At 43.8% G+C, this 20,505-nt stretch overlaps 1 protein-coding gene across 1 annotated transcript; it reads left to right on the top strand.

Moving 5' to 3' along the window:
* Window positions 1-596: 596 nt before the first annotated feature.
* On the top strand, window positions 597-9,878 carry LOC124031884 (tumor necrosis factor receptor superfamily member 25-like). The gene is made up of 9 exons (XM_046343677.1): window positions 597-857; window positions 1,503-1,596; window positions 2,540-2,656; window positions 3,108-3,222; window positions 4,484-4,605; window positions 5,144-5,305; window positions 5,590-5,615; window positions 6,033-6,141; window positions 8,729-9,878. The coding sequence occupies exons 1-9, from the start codon at window positions 840-842 to the stop codon at window positions 9,091-9,093; spliced, it is 1,128 nt and encodes a 375-aa protein (XP_046199633.1). The 5' UTR covers window positions 597-839; the 3' UTR covers window positions 9,094-9,878.
* The last annotated feature ends 10,627 nt before the right edge of the window (window positions 9,879-20,505 follow it).

Genomic DNA, 20,505 nt, shown 5'->3' on the forward strand with positions numbered 1-20,505 from the left:
TTTTCGACTCTCTCTCCCTTGATAATCAAGAAGACCGTGAATGTTCCTGTGTGGCCGAGTTACAGTTTTGAATTAAATCTACTTGAAAAATCTATGTCAAGACCTGAGAATTGTTGTCTTGCAATGATCAACAACCAATTTGACAGAGTTTGAAGAATTTTGAAAAGATAAATGGGAAAATGCTGCACAGTCCAGGTGTGGAAAGCTCTTAGAGACTTACCCAGAAAGGTGCCAAAGGTGATTCTTACATGTATTGACTCAGGGGGTTTAATACTTATCTTATCAAGATATGAGTGTTTTATTTGTCATATTTCTTTTTACAAATGTTTGAATTTTTCTTCCACTTTGACATTAAAGTATTTTGTGTAGGTTGTTGACAAAAAATCCATTTGAATCCCAATTTGTAACACAACAACATGTGGAAAAAGTCAAGGGGTGTGAATATTTTTGAAGGCAATGTACAGTAAATTGCAGCTTTACAGACTTAAATAGAACTGCTTGCTTACGTATGGTTGTACCAGCAATGGAAACCAGTATTTTATCTGACTGAGTTTCCTGTCGCCTTATCAGTTCTCTGAAGTCTTGAAAGGGCTGACACTATAGACTTCCTTTGACCTACTTCTTTTAGCTTTTTTGTTCAGATTACTACTAGGAAATTGGCAAATGGCTAGCTAGAATGCTGCAAACATTTTGTATTGACTCGCTATGTATTTTTTGGCTATAGTCTTTTTAATATTGATCTTAAGTTTTGTTTTATGATTGATTTGAGTACATCCATTTATTTCAGATGAGAGAAGCAAACCACTGGCTACACTTTATCATTTCAAGTTATTTTCAAAATGTGGTTCTATGTGTTGGTAAGTATTTACACAATTATTATCTAAATCTAATTTCTGTATATTCTAATTTCTGTATGTTCATTAAAATTCCTCTACTTTGATTGGAAATTCACATTCTGCTTTACATGAATTTGGATACATTTTTTTGTTTTGTTATTGGCCTGTCATAATGCTTATGTAACTGCATCATAACGGATATGTAAAGTGATATCATGGCAGTTTATTTATATAATGACAGACAATTATTTCATGTTACTGTCAATGGATTAGGTTTAGAGTTATTTATGACGATGCTCGAAATGTTTACTATTTAATATTTGGTGATAATAGTTGTCATAGGTGTTAGCAAGGTTGTGAAGTGGAAGGCAATATTTCTAAATGTGTTGACTGGCCAAATCTAATTAAGTGTTCCTAATTATCACATATCGTTTGCTCATATGTAGACACTGGTATTGTGCTTTAGATAATGAATATGAGGTTAATACGCTGCACAATGCCCCTTTAATTGTGGGCCATTAGTGAGGTAATTTCCAAATACACATAAATGTATTTTGGAAGAGTATATCAGTATGTTGGCGTTGTAAGCTGTAGCAGTTTATGCACTCCTCAAGGACACATGGCATATCACTAATGACAAACCTCTGTCTCTCCTTTGTCTGCCAGGTGTTGACACTAACCTGTCTTGACTCTGTGCGGAGTTGCACTGAGGAGATGCTAAAAAATCACCCGGAAAGGACCTGCAATGACTGTCCAGCAGGTAAACATCACTGAGTAACACAATTAGAATCTGAGCTTGAACAGAAGTGGAACTAGTTAGTCCCAAACTACACTACAGTATAGTGTATACCAGCCACACTCAATAAATAGGCTGACAGCGGTTCGGATTCGGACCCAAAATGGTGTCGAAATGGACCGCGGGTCCCAACTTTTTAATTTATTTTTGAAATTAAGTAGGGCTTTCAACTTTCTGCTATTGAGAGTTGTAGTAGTAAGTGCAATTTTGAAATTTGGTAGTGCATGGGCAGTTTTCCTCTTGTTATGTCATTTACTGACAGAGCTATTTGTATCATATGAACACACAGAAGACATGGCAAAATGTGTAGAATTGCCAGAAACTTAAAAGATGGAATCCTCAGTAGTGTGAAGAAGCTGAGGAGCAGCATGATTTTAAAAAAGTAGTACATATTGTGCTCTTCTATCGCTCGTGCAATGATGTCCGAGGTGTTCATTGTTTGCAGTAACTTCTTTGGTGTTGTAGTATTGCAAACAGACATGGCTGTTTCACCATTAAGAACTCCAGCTTTAAAACGGCTAAATGTTCTCTCCACCCCATGGCAAAATGTGTAGAATTGCAAGAAATTTGCTTTAAAACTGCAAAATTGTATCTCCGCCAACAAGAGTGGTGTAAACAGTTTGAACAATTTGGGGATGCATGGTTTGTGAGGTGGGGGTTTGTGACTACACTGATAAATGACAATATCCATCCGGACTTTTGCCACCTAGGATATTTGTGTGACCGAACCTTCTCCGATAGTATTTGAGTACCCCTGGTGTATACAGTATTGTCGCAGCTTTGTTCACAATCTTGATGTAAGACCGTAGTTAAATTGAGACACATTACAGTGCATATAATACAATGTTTGTGCATCACTTGGCGAAAGATACATATACATTGCACTTTATTTCAACATGTCTTTCAGGCTTTCACATTGAAAAAGGAACCTCCAAATGCATACAATGTATTGCGGGCAAAGAATTCACTGCAATACGAAATTATGATGTAGCTTGTAAACGCTGTAAAGCATGTGATGAAAGAGGTAAGCATTCTTCACTCCTATTTACGTGACCATCTACTGTATGGACTGCAGTCTAATAATGCACTGAGTGCTGCAGTTATTTTTCAGACGTGTTCATGTTTGTGTGAAGAACATCTGTGTGCTTATTTATGGTGTGTGACTTGAGCGTATTCTGTCAGCAGAACCACACACGCAGTGTGCAAAGAGAACAATTTTAATATTTTACACTGCTAGAACTGTTTCTATCAACTGTGTGTGTGTGTGTGTGTGTGTGTGTGTGTGTGTGTGTGTGTGTGTGTGTGTGTGTGTGTGTGTGTGTGTGTGTGTGTGTGTGTGTGTGTGTGTGTGTGTGTGTGTGTGTGTGTGTGTGTGTGCGTGTGTGCGTGTGTGCGTGTGTGCGTGCGTGCGTGCGTGTGTTTATGTGATAGGAGTGAGACTGAGACAGTGTCTTTGCTTTGTCTTTGTGTCTTAGCCTCTCAAATGGTGGTGAAGAGTTGTGAGCCCAAGAATGACACTGAATGTGGCTGCATGAAGAGTTACTACCCAAAGAAATCCAGAAATGGGTTGCAATGCTTCAAATGTCAAACGTACGACCACCAGATTCCAGCTTCTACAATATTTATACATTTAGTAAGCTGAGCATACGCACCACCCTTTCTGTTTAGCTCTGACAATACAATATACTGTAGTGCCAAGGAGTAGTGCCCACACATGTCTTTAGTCTCACAAACCCATCACATTTCGACAGAGGAAATGACCATGGAACATCCTAGAACATTTTTGAAATCAAATTTGTATTCTTGCCAAAGTACCTCAGACACATCCACAGTGTTTCACATTGAGACCTTTGTGCATCCCAAATTGCATCGTGGTCCCTATATAGTGCACTACTTTTGATATGGGCCCTGATCAAAATGGCTCCCGAGTGGCACAGTGGTCTAAGACACTGCATCTCAGTGCAAGAGGCGTCCCTGCAGTACCTGGTTTGAATCCAGGCTGCATCACATCCGACCGTGATTGGGAGTCCCATAGGGCGGCGCACAATTGGCCCAGCATCGTCCGGGTTTGGCCGGGGTAGGCCGCCATTGTAAATAAGAATTTGTTCTTTACTGACTTGCCTAGTTAAATAAAGGTTACATTTTGAAAAAATTACAAAAGTAGTGCAATATATAGAGAACATCTTCAGTATAACCTCTCAAAACCCACAGTTTTTGTCGATGTAGATTTCATTTCCCTGAAATGACTCAGCCATGGGTTTGAATCCAGTGTACTAGAAAATGAACACGCTCTGTTGTTGACGTCAACTAAGGGAGCACAGTTATTTGTTGGATGCTGCCGAAAGATCAATCAGATCCTGTAATGACATGCATTGAGGTGAGTGGGTTGAGGACTTCCTCTCAAAGTGGTGCTTTATCAGATTTATACGGTCTGAAGTTCCTGAACATCCCTTCTATGTTTCTGAGGTACTCTTGTGTTTCTGGTAATCCATGTTCTAAAGGCACGCCCACTTGTCACAGATACAATATTTATTTTCATCCCTCTGATTTAAGTTTTAAAAAATCGCTGTGACACTAAGATTGAGGAAGTTTAAACTTCTAGGCTGGATTGGGTACAATGCAAAAGCACAACATACAAAAAACATCTGTATCTAAACCTTCCTTTTGTTGAAAGTTTTCTAAACATGGGCTCCATCTGACTTTCCCTTGTCCAGTCTTGAAATGTATACATTAGTGCTGTTGGTATCGTATAAAACAATTGTTTTGAATGTTCAGGTCGACAGTGTTTTCTGGGAAATCCCTTCTGGTTTTATTGTGAGTGACCTTGAGTTTTTCTGTCTTCATGTTTCAGTAAAGACTGTTCCAACTATACAGAATGTCGCTCCTCCTGCATCATTACTACGACTCAGAGACTCCCGACCTTGACACCCTTGAAACCCAACCCCAGCATCACTCAAACAGGTCCAGTACATTGTGAGTTCCACCAATAACTTGGCTTCCACAGATCCTTCTTTCAGTCATCTCATGAAGCCTTTGTAGTCCTGTCACAGCGCCTGCCATTAATGGTCAGACAACCTTACCTTTTAAGAATTCTAAAATGGTTTGTTGAAATCCTGAATGCTGATTGGACGAGCAGCGTTCCAAGCCGTCCTGTATTCCCCGACACAGGCACACCTATATGCCTGCTAACAGTTCCATCTGAATTATTCCTGCACCTCCGTAAGAGTATCATCATGTTCATGTTGCTGTCCAAATCATCTGGCACTATTGCCGCTGAATTGATAGCATGAATCTATCGACAGCGTTAGTGCATCATACGGACAAATTCTATGATGTACATTTTTTTTACAGTAACTTAAATTTCTCCTCCATGCAACAAATGGTGCTCTAGTTTAATCATGTTGCTCTCTCCCCTTCATTCTTCTGAACCTTAAATGTAGTCACATAGTTCAGTTGTTTTTGTGGTATGAAAAACACCACTGATGGTTATATTTATTCATATCCTCAACAGATCCCCTTCTGACCATCGGGTATGTCTTTGTGGTTGTCCTGGTGACCATTCTGTTATTTGCCGGTCTCCTTGTCCTGACTAAGGGTGGATGGATGGTACATGGCTGTTGTGCGACCCCTGAAAAGGACCTCCAGTTGCCGACAAGGGACACATCAGCCAATGGTAATGATAAACTATCCAGTAACCCATTTGACAGTGTGGGCTCTGGCTTATCAATGGCCTACTGAGATTGAACCCCTTAGAGCAATTCATATATAATAGAAAGTAATTTTATTTTTTGAAGTGTTGAATGTAAATACTTGGTTTATATGGGTCAACTGTTATTCGCAGTAATTATAATTATTCATATTAAATCTTAAAGAGATCTGATGTGAATACACTTTACAAGTTATTCACTGCAACAGTTGGTGGAGGAAACGCTGATAGTCTGTCTTTAACTCAAACAGGTCAGCCAATTGGCCCAACATCACTGGTAAGTATCAGTTTCTTGTGTTACATTTGGATCATGATCAGTGATAGTGTGGGAAAGGATGCAAGTGAGAAATACATTTTTATTTATCTGTAGACCAATCCTGAACTAGCACATGCATTACGCGCATGTGCTAGTCATGGGGGTAAGAAAAAATTGATGGACTCACTACTGTAAGTTACTCTGGATACAATGTTTACATCAATAGGTCTTTTTTTTCTTCCAATCATTTGTCTTTATCCTCTTTAATTACAAAGTCAGTGATTTTAAAGCTGTAAGTACTTATCTAGTTTAGAGAATGACCTGTATCTATTTTGATATGTTACCATATACATATACTGTATGTGCGTATGGAAGCTTTTCTGCACTGCTTAGCCAGACAGATGCTAACGACTTGTCTGTCTGCATGTCCCTTCCAAGACACTGAATATTACTCAAGGGATTCCCATGACGACATTCTCTCACAGTGCTGCCAAGACGGAGTATCACACCCTTGTCACACCCCTGTTGCCAGCCAGAGAGCCCAGAAGTAAGTCTTTATTGTAGTTTGTTGCTTTCAGCTTCTCTAGCAAGCTACAGTAGTACTACTTAAGGTTGTATTCAGAAGCTTGGATTTATAATAAATGTATATGACATATTGTAATAACGTTAATGTTTCAAAAAATCTGAAGCAAAAGTCCCTGTACTCTTAAGATAAAATAGGACTGACATCCCACCAAGCACATTTCGGAGAAGTGTGTACGGCATAGAACTTACTACCTGTCCTGTTCCTGTTCCTGGTGTGGGCAGCATCTCTGTTGTGGTTTGTTGTGTTTCTCAGAATCAAAACAACCGCCTTTCCTTTAACACCTCAGCGTGTCAGCGTAAAAGTTATCTCTGGTCAGCCATGTGGTGGTGGCATGCATGTGTAGGTGGAAACTGGGAAACTTTGATGATATGAATCTGAAATATGCCGAGCCTCAGAGAAAATGGCAAATCAGATACCAAGAAGTAGCCAGATGCTTGACCTTTAACATTTGAGCGTGTTGCCTTATCCATCTTACAAATTACACTCTGATTCCAACATCCAATCCACTGAAAATATGCACCTGATAAGCGTGACATTAGTTAGCGTAGTTTTAGCACTGTGAGAGTAAGGGTTTGTCCCCAATCTTTCCACCCGGTTCTAACCTCATATGTTAGGTTTACTTGTTGATATTTCAGTCAAAACCCCATGTTTACGTCTCTTTATGATGAAACAGTATGCTCACGTTTAGTTTACGTGAAGATTGCTCATGGTTATCAACATCAGAATTCCCCTGTGGTGTTGTTGTAAGGTTATGGAGCATTTGTGTAGCTCAGGTTGTGTGTCATTCCCATCCAGACTGAGGCTTCCTCCACAAAAACAAATGAATTGAACTGGGATTTTGCATAGTGTGCAAATACCTTTATTTCTAGCAAGCATTTTGTTATTTAAACTATTAGCATCACACTTACCAGGTCTCATAATTTACACAGACTAGACAGAGATATGTTCATGTTGTTAGAAAAAAAAAACATTTATCACTCCTAAAAACACATCCTCACAGTGTTCTCTCATCCCAAAAAAATGATCTGATACCAGTTTTGGTGGAATCTCGCCCACACTCTCTAATACTTATAGTGCCTATAGAAAGTGTATACCTCCCTTGGATTTCTTCACATTTGATTATGTTACAAAGTGGGATTCAAATGGATGTGTCATTTTTTTGTCCACAATCTACTCAATAGTAGTTGAATCTGTGCTTGAAATGCAATACTTGACCGAGGGACCTTACAGATGTTGTATGTATAGGGGACAGAGGAAAGAGTAGTCATTCAATCATTTCAACCCCTATTACTTCACTCGGAGTCCATATAACGTATTGTGCTTTGTTGAGGCTAATGTCACCTCTGAACTCATTTAGGCTTGCCTAAAGCCTCGTAAATGTAATGGCAAAAATGTAGCTTTCCATCTAAATAGACATACCCAAAAGTAACTGATTTTAATAAGCAGTTATGTCAAAAGGACATGCGTGAACTTGGTATCATTAGAAAGAAAACACCTGGGAGATAAGGAAATGGTCAGAACATAGAAAGGAATGGCACAGTTTAGATCACACAAGATTAAACACTCACAAAGTAACTGTTTTTTGCTTACCTTGTAAGTTGTTTGATGTTTAGTGAAAACGACTCTCTGGGCTGTGAAGCGACAATGGTAGGTCACAGGCTGACAAATAACATATCCCTATCGTCTGTGAGTCTTCTCTTTCAACACATATCAACGTTGTTCAAGATTTGTATAGTTTTGGCTTCTTGAGTTGCAGCCTTCTTGAAATGGGCTCGTGGGTATGACATATGACCTGCCCTTTTATGGCGATATGCTCATATATGGTACTAAATCGCACCAAAGATTGTATGGTATGGGCCTCCCAAGTGGTGCAGTGGTCTAAGGCACTGCATCGCAGTGCTAGCTGTGCCACTAGAGATCCCGGTTCGGTCCAGGCTCTGTCGCAGCCGGCCACGACCGGGAGACCCATGGGGCGGCGCACAATTGGCCCAGCGTCGTCCGGGCTAGGGGAGGGTTTGGCTGAAAGGGATGTTCTTGTCCCATCGCGCACTAGCGACTCCTGTGGCGGGCTGGGCGCAGTGCACACTGACACGGTCGCCAGGTGTATGGTGTTTTCTCCAACACATTGGTGTTGGTGCATTGTGTCAAGAAGCAGTGTGGCTTGGCTGGGTTGTGTTTTGTAAGATCCCCAGCTGTATTCATGGATAGGGGTTACCGTTCTCATTTTAGACGACATTGAATAAAACGTTTTTGAAGACCCTATATTTAAGGTGGTGAATACTTATGCAACGACTATATTTTAGTTATTTAATTTTCATTAATTAGTAAAAATGTGTAGAATTGTATTTTTCAAGAATCTCTCTCACCTATAACAGTACCTTTCAGATTGCCTCCCTCTCATTTTTCTCTGTTCCTCAGTCGAACAATATGCTTTCCTCATACCATAATGTCCTGATACCAGTTTTGATTGAATATTCACCACACCACCTTGCTCACCTGAACACTACAATCATTTCTTTCTTCCCCACCTTTCCCCTCTCTTCATCAGTCCCTCGACAGGAGACCCAGGAGGAGCGCTGGCCCGCCAAGGTGTTGTACGCCATCATCAAGGAGGTGCCTCTGCGGCGCTGGAAGGAGTTCCTGCGCCTGCTCTCTGTGCCCGACCGACATCTGGAGCGTGTGGATCTGGAGCCGGGCCTAGGCTCCATGGAACGGCAGTACCAGATGCTGCGGCTGTGGAGCCAGGGCCCAGCTGCAGGCCTGGAGGATGTCTACTCTGCTCTGCTCTACATGGACCTGGCCAGCTGTGCCCACCAGCTGCAGGACAGCTTGGAGCAGCTGCAAGCGCTCCAGTCGATAGCCCCAACCAATGACATCCCTGCAGAGAACTACAGAGTCTGTAGGCTTACTTAGCCCCTGTCACATCATCCCAGCACCACCACATAGGATTTTGGAGGCTGCTGGGACATCACTTATGACTTCACCACAGAATAAGATCATACCCAGATGTGAATATGACATCATGACAGCATCATAAGACCACGAAGGCTGTTCTTTTCTTCTTCTTTTGAAATAGATTTGAGTCTTTTTATATTTTATTTACAGTAATTCACGAATGAGAATGAGAGACTGATGGAGAGAGAGAATTAGACATAGATCAAACCCCGAACCACCAAGGACCTGTGACATCAGGAGTCGGCAGTTCTACCACTACTCTAGTCACGGTGCTAGAAGCGTCCCTCACCCACCGAACTGTAAATATGATGTCACCACCTGGACTGTAGTCTTCCTGTTCAAGTCCCACTTCAGAGACTGGTTACCTGCAGGGTTTGGCAGGTTACTTTCTAAATGTAATCTGTTACAGTTACTAGTTACCTGTCCAAAGTTGTAATAATTAACGTAACTTTTAGATTACCCAAACTCAGTAATGTAATCTGATTGCTTTCCGTTACATTTGGATTACTTTCCCCTTAAGAGGCATTAGAAGAAGACAAAAAGGATCCATCAAATGCATTTGGTGTGTCATCATAGTGGTCTCGGACTTGTGGTCAGACTTGCTCAGGTTGAACAAAATGAATCCCGACCCTTACACATTCATTACTATGGGACAGTTGGAGATATTGAAACAATGTTGCAAATGTTGGCGAGACAGACAGTAAGGTTTATACAAATCTCCTCTGTTGAAAACTAAATGTTAGTCTAAAAGAAATTTGAGATAATGTCTAGATGCTTTTTAAGTTTAAGTTCCCTGCCTGGGCTGATGAGACAGTAGATTGCCAGATGGAACAGAGTAAATAGGCATTTTAACGTCATAGATTTAGCCGGTGGTAACTTGTGGAATAGACACCGGATGGAATGCGCTTTTAACCAATCAGCATTCAGGATTAGACCCACCTGTTGCATAAAGGGAAATAATGCATGCTCTAGAATGCCAATCAGAAATTAGTGTTCAACAATGGTATGAATGGAATTAATACTAAGTACACATAGGTCAGACCTATACACAGAATTAGTGATTAGAATACTAATCTCTATGGATATACAGTCATTGGATCAGAGCCATAGAATTAAACATCACATTTATTTGCCTAAGTCAGTTAAGAACAAATTCTTATTTTCAATGACGGCCTAGGAACAGTGGGTTAACTGCCTTGTTCAGGGCCAGAACGACAGATTTGTACCTTGTCAGCTCGGGGATTAGATCTTGCAACCTTTCAGTTATAAATCCAATGCTCTTACCACTAGGCTACCTGCCGCCCCAAATAATGACATCATAGCAGCATCACAAGACCAATCAAGAGGACCATTGCAATCCCCGCAAAAACTGTCAATCAAGCAGTGGAACAATTTAGTATCTTATAGAAATGAGATTGTTTGGGGTGATAATGTGTCAGCTATTATGTAACCTTGGTGAAGACTGTATCAGAGGAGGATCGTTGTAATGATGGGCCAGCGAGTCGGAAGCAGGAGCAGGTGAAACGTTTTAATAAAACAACACCGAGAACACGCCGCTAACATAAGGCAGCATGCCGACAAGCACACTATATCTTTTCTGTTTATATACAGTATATATATATTTGATTTGAGAATTTATATGTTATCAGTAATGTTCTGGTATTTTTTAAATGTGTTTACCCATTTCTGGTGATAAATATGTTAATTGTCAGAGAAAGATTTGTACTGCATATTGCTACATAGAGTAATAAAAGTGAATATTTTTTAAACAATTCCAAACCCTGTAGGGCATGATATTTTACTTTATTTATATTATTATCAATTACAGCAGACTTTGATTAAAGCTAGAGTCCTTAATTGAAACAATAACATAATAAGTGTTTTGGTAAAAAGCTGAGATGGGCCTGGAGAAATATAACCACTCTCAGATTCATCGGGAAAGATACCTGGTTCTTTGCACAACTGAATGCAAATGAGTCTTCAGCGCGGTGTGGGGGCTGCCTTAATCAATGTCATGGGGAGCAGTTGTTGTTGGGAGTTAACTGCCTTGCTCAAGGGCAAAACGGCAGATTTTTACACCTTGCAGGGATTTGAACCAGCAACCTTCCGGTTACTATCCCGCTCTTAACCGCTAGGCTACGAATGCAAGGACTGACCATCAATGATATCAGAATTATACTTTTAACCATGTTTAAAGGCTATAGTGTTTGTTTACATTTACATTGTTTACCAACATTGGAGTAAAACACGTTTATATTTCCGTTTCTGAAGGGGTACACCAGTTTAACTAAACTCATGAGGCATAAGTTACATTGTTCAAGAATCAATGGGTATATATCATTAATTTATAAGTCCATTATGGATGTAGCAACTAAGGATTCTAGCTTTAAATATATGTACAGCACTATGGTACTCAAGGTAAAATAATTATATGCTTAATTGCTGTATGCTGGGGTGTAAAAATCATCACTAATAAACTGAAGTTGAATTACAAATGTAACTGACCATACAGTGCTGTTTCATTGTAGCCACAAGATGGGAGTATTTGCCCAAACTGCAAAAATGTATATATACTACTGCTGAATCCATGCAGAATAACTGAATCACACAGAAGAACTGTCATGCATTCTGTCATGACTTGTAGGTCTACTGTCTCTTGTTTTGAATCAGAAAGGGTAGAAAACCATACTAAGGATAGAAATTGAACATCTTTGTCCCCTTTGGTGCCAACATGCAAGCGTCATTGCACGAGGCATGTTTTTTTTACACTTATGACATAATCTGGTCCACATAATGTCAAATGAACATGAATAGCAGGAGTTCTTAAGTAAGTGGTTCATCACAGAGTCAGTCAGTCGGTCTGTCACTTCAGCCAGGACGCCCGCTCAGACATTGTGAGGCCAAGTCAGTCACAGAGCCTAAAAAGGAATCAATAATCAACAAGGAAAATGCAGGGGCCTCCATTGGTTTCTATGTAACGCCGTGGGCAGATTCGGGAAGGGACGGGCACGTGTGGGCAATTTTTCTCTGCCGCTTCGCTTGCCACACGTTCCGCCCCTGTTGCCGCAAGAGTTTTAAAGGCTTTTTATAAACTACAGTTTCGCCTGCGTTTGCAGCTCCCTCTTCAAGTGTTGCTGACAGCGCACTTTGAAGATGAACACCCACAAGGACGTCAAAGAAAAGTTAGGCAATAATATTAGCTAGGCATATGTGCATTTCTGTATAACCTGAAAATGCATGAATATTTAATTTCAGTTGTGGAACTAAGATACATTTGTTTATAATCAGACTACTCCATTCTGAAGATGCCTGAATACATTTAGAAGATTGAGGGAAGTGGTCCAGAGGAGTCCCCTGAGATGTCCGGGTACCATTTTTAAACAGAGCCAAATAGAGAGATGGATGCATCTCAAATTGTACCCTATTCTATGTCTAGTGCTCTACTTTTGACCAGAGCCCTATGTCAGAAGTAGTGTACTACAAATGGAATAGGGTGTCATTTGGGATATATGCACAGATAGATGTAGAATAGATGTAGCCTAGATAGACATTATGACCACTGACACTCAACAACCAAATCTCAATGGTTAACTGAGTCGTGCTGTAGCCCACAGGGACTCGTCTCTAACACCACCACCAGAGGAAGATCTCATCTCCTGCTCCCCAATGAGGAAGGAGGGGACCATGAAGCATCCTTTCACTTTGTTCAATGAACTGTCATTTCCTTTTAAATGTTGTATTTCTTTAACCAGACAAGTCAGTTAAGAACAAATTCTTATTTAAAGTGACGGCCTACCCCGGGCAAAGCTGGGCCAATTGTGCGCCACCTTATGGGACTCCATAAGATATATGTAAATCAAACTGCAAATGCATGGTGTTGTCTTAAATACAAGGAGTGAAGTGTTACAATTTTACTCCATGGTCTGGGTTAGTTGTAACAGTGCTTTGGGTGAATTGTAACAGATTGAAAAGAGGGCATGAATCATGACATGCAACTAATTATTGAATGCCTTTATTGAGACCATGAGTGCAACATTGCCATGTTCAACATTTTGTTTGGCAGAAATAATAATAAATATAAATAATAAAATGTTTTATTTTACCCTCCGCTAAATGGTCTTTCTCAACCAAACAACAACTAGGCTAAACTAAACACCTGAACTTTTGTGGTGTGTGTGTGTGTGTGTGTGTGTTCTATGCTCTTCTTCCAGTGCCTGCTTGATGGGTGTATTCGTCAAAATCACAGCTTTTCTCCTCTTCCTACCCCTTTTCCTGGGCCCTGATTTTGTCCGTACATCAACTGGGTTGAAATTAGAAGAGTAATCAGGTGTTTCCCATCGACAACCTGATACATGTAGGAAGGTGCCCGGTGAAGTGGCTGGAGGGTTGGCCTGGCAGTTGGAGAGGTGCCCTGTGAAGTGGCTGGAGGAGTGGCCTGGCAGTTGGAGAGATGGCCTGTGAAGTGGCTGGAGGAGTGGCCTGGCAGTTGGAGAGATGGCCTGTGAAGTTGCTGGAGGAGTGGCCTGGCAGTTGGAGAGATGGCCTGGCAGTTGGAGAGATGGCCTGGCAGTTGGAGAGATGGCCTGTGAAGTGGCTGGAGGAGTGGCCTGGCAGTTGGAGAGATGGCCTGTGAAGTTGCTGGAGGAGTGGCCTGGCAGTTGGAGAGATGGCCTGGCAGTTGGAGAGATGGCCTGTGAAGTGGCTGGAGGAGTGGCCTGGCAGTTGGAGAGATGGCCTGTGAAGTGGCTGGAGGAGTGGCCTGGCAGTTGGAGAGATGGCCTGTGAAGTGGCTGGAGGAGTGGCCTGGCAGTTGGAGAGATGGCCTGTGAAGTGGCTGGAGGAGTGGCCTGGCAGTTGGAGAGATGGCCTGGCAGTTGGAGAGATGGCCTGTGAAGTGGCTGGAGGAGTGGCCTGGCAGTTGGAGAGATGGCCTGGAAGGTAGCTGGAGGAGTGGCCTGGCAGTTGGAGAGGTGCCCTGTGAAGTGGCTGGAGGAGTGGCCTGGCAGTTGGAGAGATGGCCTGTGAAGTGGCTGGAGGAGTGGCCTGGCAGTTGGAGAGATGGCCTGTGAAGTGGCTGGAGGAGTGGCCTGGCAGTTGGAGAGATGGCCTGGCAGTTGGAGAGATGGCCTGTGAAGTGGCTGGAGGAGTGGCCTGGCAGTTGGAGAGATGGCCTGTGAAGTGGCTGGAGGAGTGGCCTGGCAGTTGGAGAGATGGCCTGTGAAGTGGCTGGAGGAGTGGCCTGGCAGTTGGAGAGATGGCCTGGCAGTTGGAGAGATGGCCTGTGAAGTGGCTGGAGGAGTGGCCTGGCAGTTGGAGAGATGGCCTGGCAGTTGGAGAGATGGCCTGTGAAGTGGCTGGAGGAGTGGCCTGGCAGTTGGAGTTGGAGATGGCCTGCTGGAGGAGTGGCCTGGCAGTTGGAGAGATGGCCTGGAAGGTAGCTGGAGGAGTGGCCTGGCAGTTGGAGAGATGGCCTGGAAGGTAGCTGGAGAGGTGCCCTGGAAGTGGCTGGAGGAGTGGCCTGGCAGTTGGAGAGTTGGAGAGATGGCCTGGAAGTGGCTGGAGGAGTGGCCTGGCAGTTGGAGAGATGGCCTGGAAGGTAGCTGGAGGAGTGGCCTGGCAGTTGGAAGTGGCCTGTTGCTGGAGGAGTGGCCTGGCAGTTGGAGAGATGGCCTGGAAGGTAGCTGGAGGAGTGGCCTGGCAGTTGGCTGGAGGTGCCCAGTTGAAGTGGCTGGAGGAGCTGGCCTGGCAGTTGGAGAGATGGCCTGGAAGGTGGCCTGGCTAGGAGGAGTGGCCTGGCAGTTGGAGAGATGGCCTGGAAGGTAGCTGGAGGAGTGGCCTGGCAGTTGGAGAGGTGCCCTGTGAAGTGGCTGGAGGAGTGGCCTGGCAGTTGGAGAGATGGCCTGGAAGGTAGCTGGAGGAGTGGCCTGGCAGTTGGAGAGATGGCCTGGAAGGTAGCTGGAGGAGTGGCCTGGCAGTTGGAGAGATGGCCTGGAAGGTAGCTGGAGGAGTGGCCTGGCAGTTGGAGAGGTGCCCTGTGAAATGGCTGGAGGAGTGGCCTGGCAGTTGGAGAGATGGCCTGGAAGGTAGCTGGAGGAGTGGCCTGGCAGTTGGAGAGGTGCCCTGTGAAGTGGCTGGAGGAGTGGCCTGGCAGTTGGAGAGATGGCCTGGAAGGTAGCTGGAGGAGTGGCCTGGCAGTTGGAGAGGTGCCCTGTGAAGTGGCTGGAGGAGTGGCCTGGCAGTTGGAGAGGTGCCCTGTGAAGTGGCTGGAGGAGTGGCCTGGTAGTTGGAGAGATGGCCTGGAAGGTAGCTTGAGGTGGCGTGGGAGGTAGTTGGAGAGGTGGCCTGGAAGGCAGCTGGAGAGGAGGCAGCTGGAGAGGTGGGCTTGACAGTATTGGGCACAGTGGCCTGAGAGGTGGCTGAAGAGGTGACCTGGGAGGCAGCTGGCAAAGCCATTGTGTCAGCTGGAGCAGGATGATCAGTGACAAGTGAGGGTGCAAAGTCACATTCCTGAAATATATCAAGGTTGTATGGCCAAATGCCAGTGAACCTGAACCCAGCCTGTATATTGGTGGGTGTTGTGGCACCTGGAAGTCCTGGAATGTCATATATGGTCATGGCCTTTCTGGAGTTCACCCTCATCCAGGCATCACTGGCAGAGTTCATCATTTTTTTCAATGACCCGTACACACTCCTGTCCAGGGGCTGGAGCTTGTGTGAACGGTGTTGGGGGAAAGAAAGCAAGACTATGCCAGAGCGCCTAAAGAAGTCAATTGAGCTGATTGACAGGTGTGAGCTGTGGTTGTCAAGGTGAAGGACCTCCTTCCTTTCCAGGCTGACCTTGGTATGTTTTGCGTGTTCAAGGAAAATTAAGAAGTCATCTTCCTGCATCCAGCCGGATCCATTTCCACTTCCAACACATCCAATTGGTTCATTCCATACAAAGTGGCCTTTTGCGTAGGAAAACAAAAGTTGGGGGGGATTGAGTTTCCCATTGCATTTATAGCACATGCCATTGACACGAGTATACCCCTTTCTGCTGAGGTGATTGCTCCAAACGGTTTGGTATCACGTTTCGCATCCACTTTATCAGATGTTTGCATTTTGGTTGTTCCTGTCTCATCAACATTCCATATGTCATTGCCATCAAAGCTGTAGTTATTTATCACCTCTCCTAGTTTGCTGAAAAACTCTTCCACATGTTCTGTTGAAACGTGTGCCCCGTGTCCAACTAGTTGCTTCAGAGTAGGGTGCCGCTTTATGTAAGACGAGAACCAGTCTGAACCAAATTTCCTGGACCTGTAACAATACAATAAAATATGTTCAATACTTACCCCAACTAATACTTTACATGAATAATTTACATAGGTACTACTACCTCCCTTGACTGTAATTGCCACCAACATTAACCACTAACTCTGCAATGACTTACCCCTCCCTATCATGTGCTTGCCTCATGGGGAGACAATCCATAATATAAATCAGCTGCCCTCAAGAGATACTCTGACAACTTCTACTCCTGCTCATCCATGAAGACCCTGTTTCCACGGTAGCCTTCATGAGGAAGCTCTCTAGACCCCTTCTCCAGCAGATTTTTCTCTCTTTGCATAATCTGTACAGTGTCCCAGTTAAAGTCGATAGTTTACACACACTTAGGTTGAAGTCATTAAAACTCATTTTTCAACCACTCCACAAATGTCTTGTTAACAAAGTATAGTTTTGGCAAGTCGGTCTGGACATCTACTTTGTGCATGACAAAAGTAATTTTTCCAACAATTGTTTACAGACAGATTATTTCACTTATAACTCACTGTATCACAATTCCAGTGGGTCAGAAGTTTACAAACACTAAGTTGACTGTGCCTTCAAACAGCTTGGAAAATTCCAGGAAATTATCTCATGGCTTTAAAAGCTTCTGATTGGCTAATTGACATAATTTGAGTCAATTGGAGGTGTACCCGTGGAAGTATTTCAAGGCCTACCTTCAAACTCAGTGACTCTTTGATTGACATCATGGGAAAATCAAAAGAAATCAGCCAAAACCCCGTTTAAAAAATTGGAGACCTCCAAAAGTCTGGTTCATCCTTGGGAGCAATTTCCAAACGCCTGAAGGTACCACGTTCATCTGTACAAACAATAGTAAGCAAGTATAAACACCATGTTACCACGCAGCCATCATACCACTCAGGAAGGAGACACGTTCTGTCTCCTAGAGATTAACATACTTTGGTGCTAAAAGTGCAAATCAATCCCAGAACAACAGCAATGGACCTTGTGAAGATGCTGGAGGAAACAGGTACAAAAGTATTGATTGTACTTTTTGGAGGAATGTCCTCTGGTCTGATGAAACAAAAATAGAACTGTTTGGCCATCATGACCATCGTTATGTTTGGAGGAAAAAGGGGGAGGCTTGCAAGCCGAAGAACACCATCCCAACCATGAAGCACAGTGGTGGTGGCAGCATCATGTTGTGGGGGTGCTTTGCTGCAGGAGGGACTGGTGCACTTCACAAAATAGATGGCATCATGAGGCAGGAAAATGTTCACCTTTATTAAACCAGGTAGGCTAGTTGAGAACAAGTTCTCATTTACAACTGCGACCTGGCCATGATAAAGCATAGCAGTGTGAACAGACAACAACACAGAGTTACACATGGAGTAAACAATAAACAAGTCAATAACACAGTAGAAAGAAAAAAGAGTCTATATACATTGTGTGCAAAAGGCATGAGGTGGTAGGCGGATAATTACAATTTTGCAGATTAACACTGGAGCGATAAATGATCAGATGGTCATGTGCAGGTAGAGACTCTTCAGTATGGGCCATTCTACTGTCAATGTATGTCTATGGAGATTGCATGGCTGTGTTCTCAATGTTATATACCTGTCAGCAACGGGTGTAGCTGAAAAAGTTGAATCCACTAATTTCAAGGGATGTCCACATACTTGTGAATATATAGTGTATATCTCAGTAATCTGACGTCAATACAGTGTGCGTTATCATTCATTCCAACTTAAACATACAGTGTGGGAGCTGCTGACACTGGAGTGAAAGACCTGTGCCGAGAAGGTGAAAAGCTCCTAGAGACTGGAGAATTGGGGAGGGCAACTGCTTTTTATACTTATGCCTTCAGGAGCCATTCTGGATCCACCATGGGTCACATGCGAGACCAGGGGGGGTCCAGGTTAGCTAGGGTGATCTCCATTCTGGAGACCTGGCTCGATGGTCATGGGGAGAACCAGGCCTCAATGGAGGGCCTCAACAAAGGCCTGGCAGCTGTTTTCCTGTCAACGCTGAGCCCCAACAATGTTTGCCTCTTTTTTCAAAATTGAGTCAAAAGTTTTGTATGTTTGCTCGGCTACCCTCGAAGAAAAGCGAAATCCCCGCTCACAGGGTTCCACTCATGTGGTTTTGGAGCTGACTAGGGCCCTTACCTGCTTGCTCTCAGACCTCCACAGTCCCAAAGGCCCTAGGCTTTATCGCAGGGCTTTCCAAGACAATAAATCGGAGACTGTAAAACTGGCCAATAGCAGACAAGCTCAGCACTTGCCCAAGATAGTGAAGACATTCTATGAGCAGATGTTGCAAAAACATTCCTTACATACTGCTGAAATTAGGTCTGGGGAAAGAGCAAGTGAGGTCGGCGACATCGTGCCAGCAACTGCCTCTGAATTCCTTGAGTTTTTCATGGCTGTTTCCCCAGGGGACACGGAAGTGAGGACAAGAGCTTCAAGCAGCAGACTGATTTTCGTACGACAGGTTCGAAGAGAGCGCAGATGTGTATTCTGTAGCCCTGCAGGATCATTCACAATCATGGCCAAAGTCAGGTAAAGGCAAGGTGGCTCAGGGGATGCCAGCAGAAAGAAGAGCCACTCTCTTGACCAGTAGACCAGCAGAACTACCAGAACATAGTACAGGTGCTTCTCTACGACAACCACAAGGGGGCCTTAGTGTACTTCCAGGCGGTGATCAAACACAACGCTCTCTACCTGTCCAGCTGTGTGTGGGCGCTGTGCGGCAGGGGCCTGCGCCTCATCGGGGGCGTGTACTACCTCACAGCCCTGGACTATGTGACAGCGAGTTGGCTGCAGCCCCAAGACACGGCACTGACCGTACGATGCCTGGTTCCCTGGAACTGCTGTGGGCTGATGTTGGAGCAGGTCAGGGTCATGCTAGATGAGTGGACTGGAGATCACAGATCCAGCCTCAGCCCCCTGGAACAACAAGAGCACCAGAAGAGTGAGCCGCTACAGCCCATTTGTTAGCGCATTTGTTTCTGTATGTTACACACATAGAGCACTTTATTGTAAAATATCTCATAAAATAGGCTGCACCGTGAATTAGCTATAGCCTAACCTACGAGGTGGCTATTCTTTGAACAGTACCAGAATTCTCTTTTATAATCGTTCTTAAACTCAGTTTTGTATCAATTTGATGCGTATTTTCAATTAGACTTGGATTTTATTTTACTCGTGACTTTCAGTAAAGTTTTTCAATTCATGAATGTCATCAGTTGATATCCTGATTGAATCATGGCTGTGTCTCTCTATGTGTGCCGAAGCTCCTCAGATCCTGGGGACCGATGCACTGTACCAGCTTGGCCGGGTGGAGGAGGCCTATCGTCTGCTACTGGCCATCGGGCCAACCACCCCATGAGCACCCATCCTGGCCCGCCTCGCCCTGCTATAACTGCACCATGGCCCCCTCTATGATGACAACGCCGTCACCAAAGACATCCTGTCGCTCAAAGACAAGACCAGGAAACTGGTTTGTGATTGGCAGCAGCAAGGGCACATTTTGATGTTGTTTGATAAGAATGACCTACCGTGGCTTCTATAAGATGCCGTTGGAACACTTGTTAGGAGAAGATACGAAAGCATTATGACAACAAAAATACCTTTCATACTGATAGTCAGCTATTATGCATCAGCTACACACAGTTGACCTGGCCCCATGCAACATGTATTCAAATGATTTAAACGTTTATCAATTCACACCTGACAAGTGTTGTTTCAGCTGTCCAGAATGGAAAATGTTGAAATCTTTGACTACTTCTCCCAAATGTGCCATGATAAACTAATAAGCTAATAACTGTTATCAACTCTGTGCTCAGGACCTTTCTATTCTGTTCTCTCTCCGGCTGCTGAAGAAGCTGATCCAGTGTGGCGATACAAGCTGCTTGCACCCTCTGCTGGCCTTGGTGTCTCCCAAGGACTGGCTGCTGCTGCAGGGCCATTGCACGTGAGACGAGGGCGCACTGAGGGAACCCGTGGCCTATCTGTTCATCGCCATCATGGCCTCTGTTGACCATGACCATGTACAGGCCCTCTGTGGACGAGGCTTCACCTACCTCATACTAAACCAGCAGAAGGT

Source organism: Oncorhynchus gorbuscha, linkage group LG03, assembly GCF_021184085.1.
Source record: "Oncorhynchus gorbuscha isolate QuinsamMale2020 ecotype Even-year linkage group LG03, OgorEven_v1.0, whole genome shotgun sequence".
Classification (NCBI taxonomy): Eukaryota; Metazoa; Chordata; class Actinopteri; order Salmoniformes; family Salmonidae; genus Oncorhynchus; species Oncorhynchus gorbuscha.

Bases quoted from the DNA above. Each gene is read 5' to 3' on its own strand.
- LOC124031884 (XM_046343677.1), top strand. The intron at 2,657-3,107 runs GTAAGCATTCTT...TTTGTGTCTTAG, and splicing joins TAAAGCATGTGATGAAAGAG to CCTCTCAAATGGTGGTGAAG. The intron at 4,606-5,143 runs GTGAGTTCCACC...TATCCTCAACAG, and splicing joins TCAAACAGGTCCAGTACATT to ATCCCCTTCTGACCATCGGG.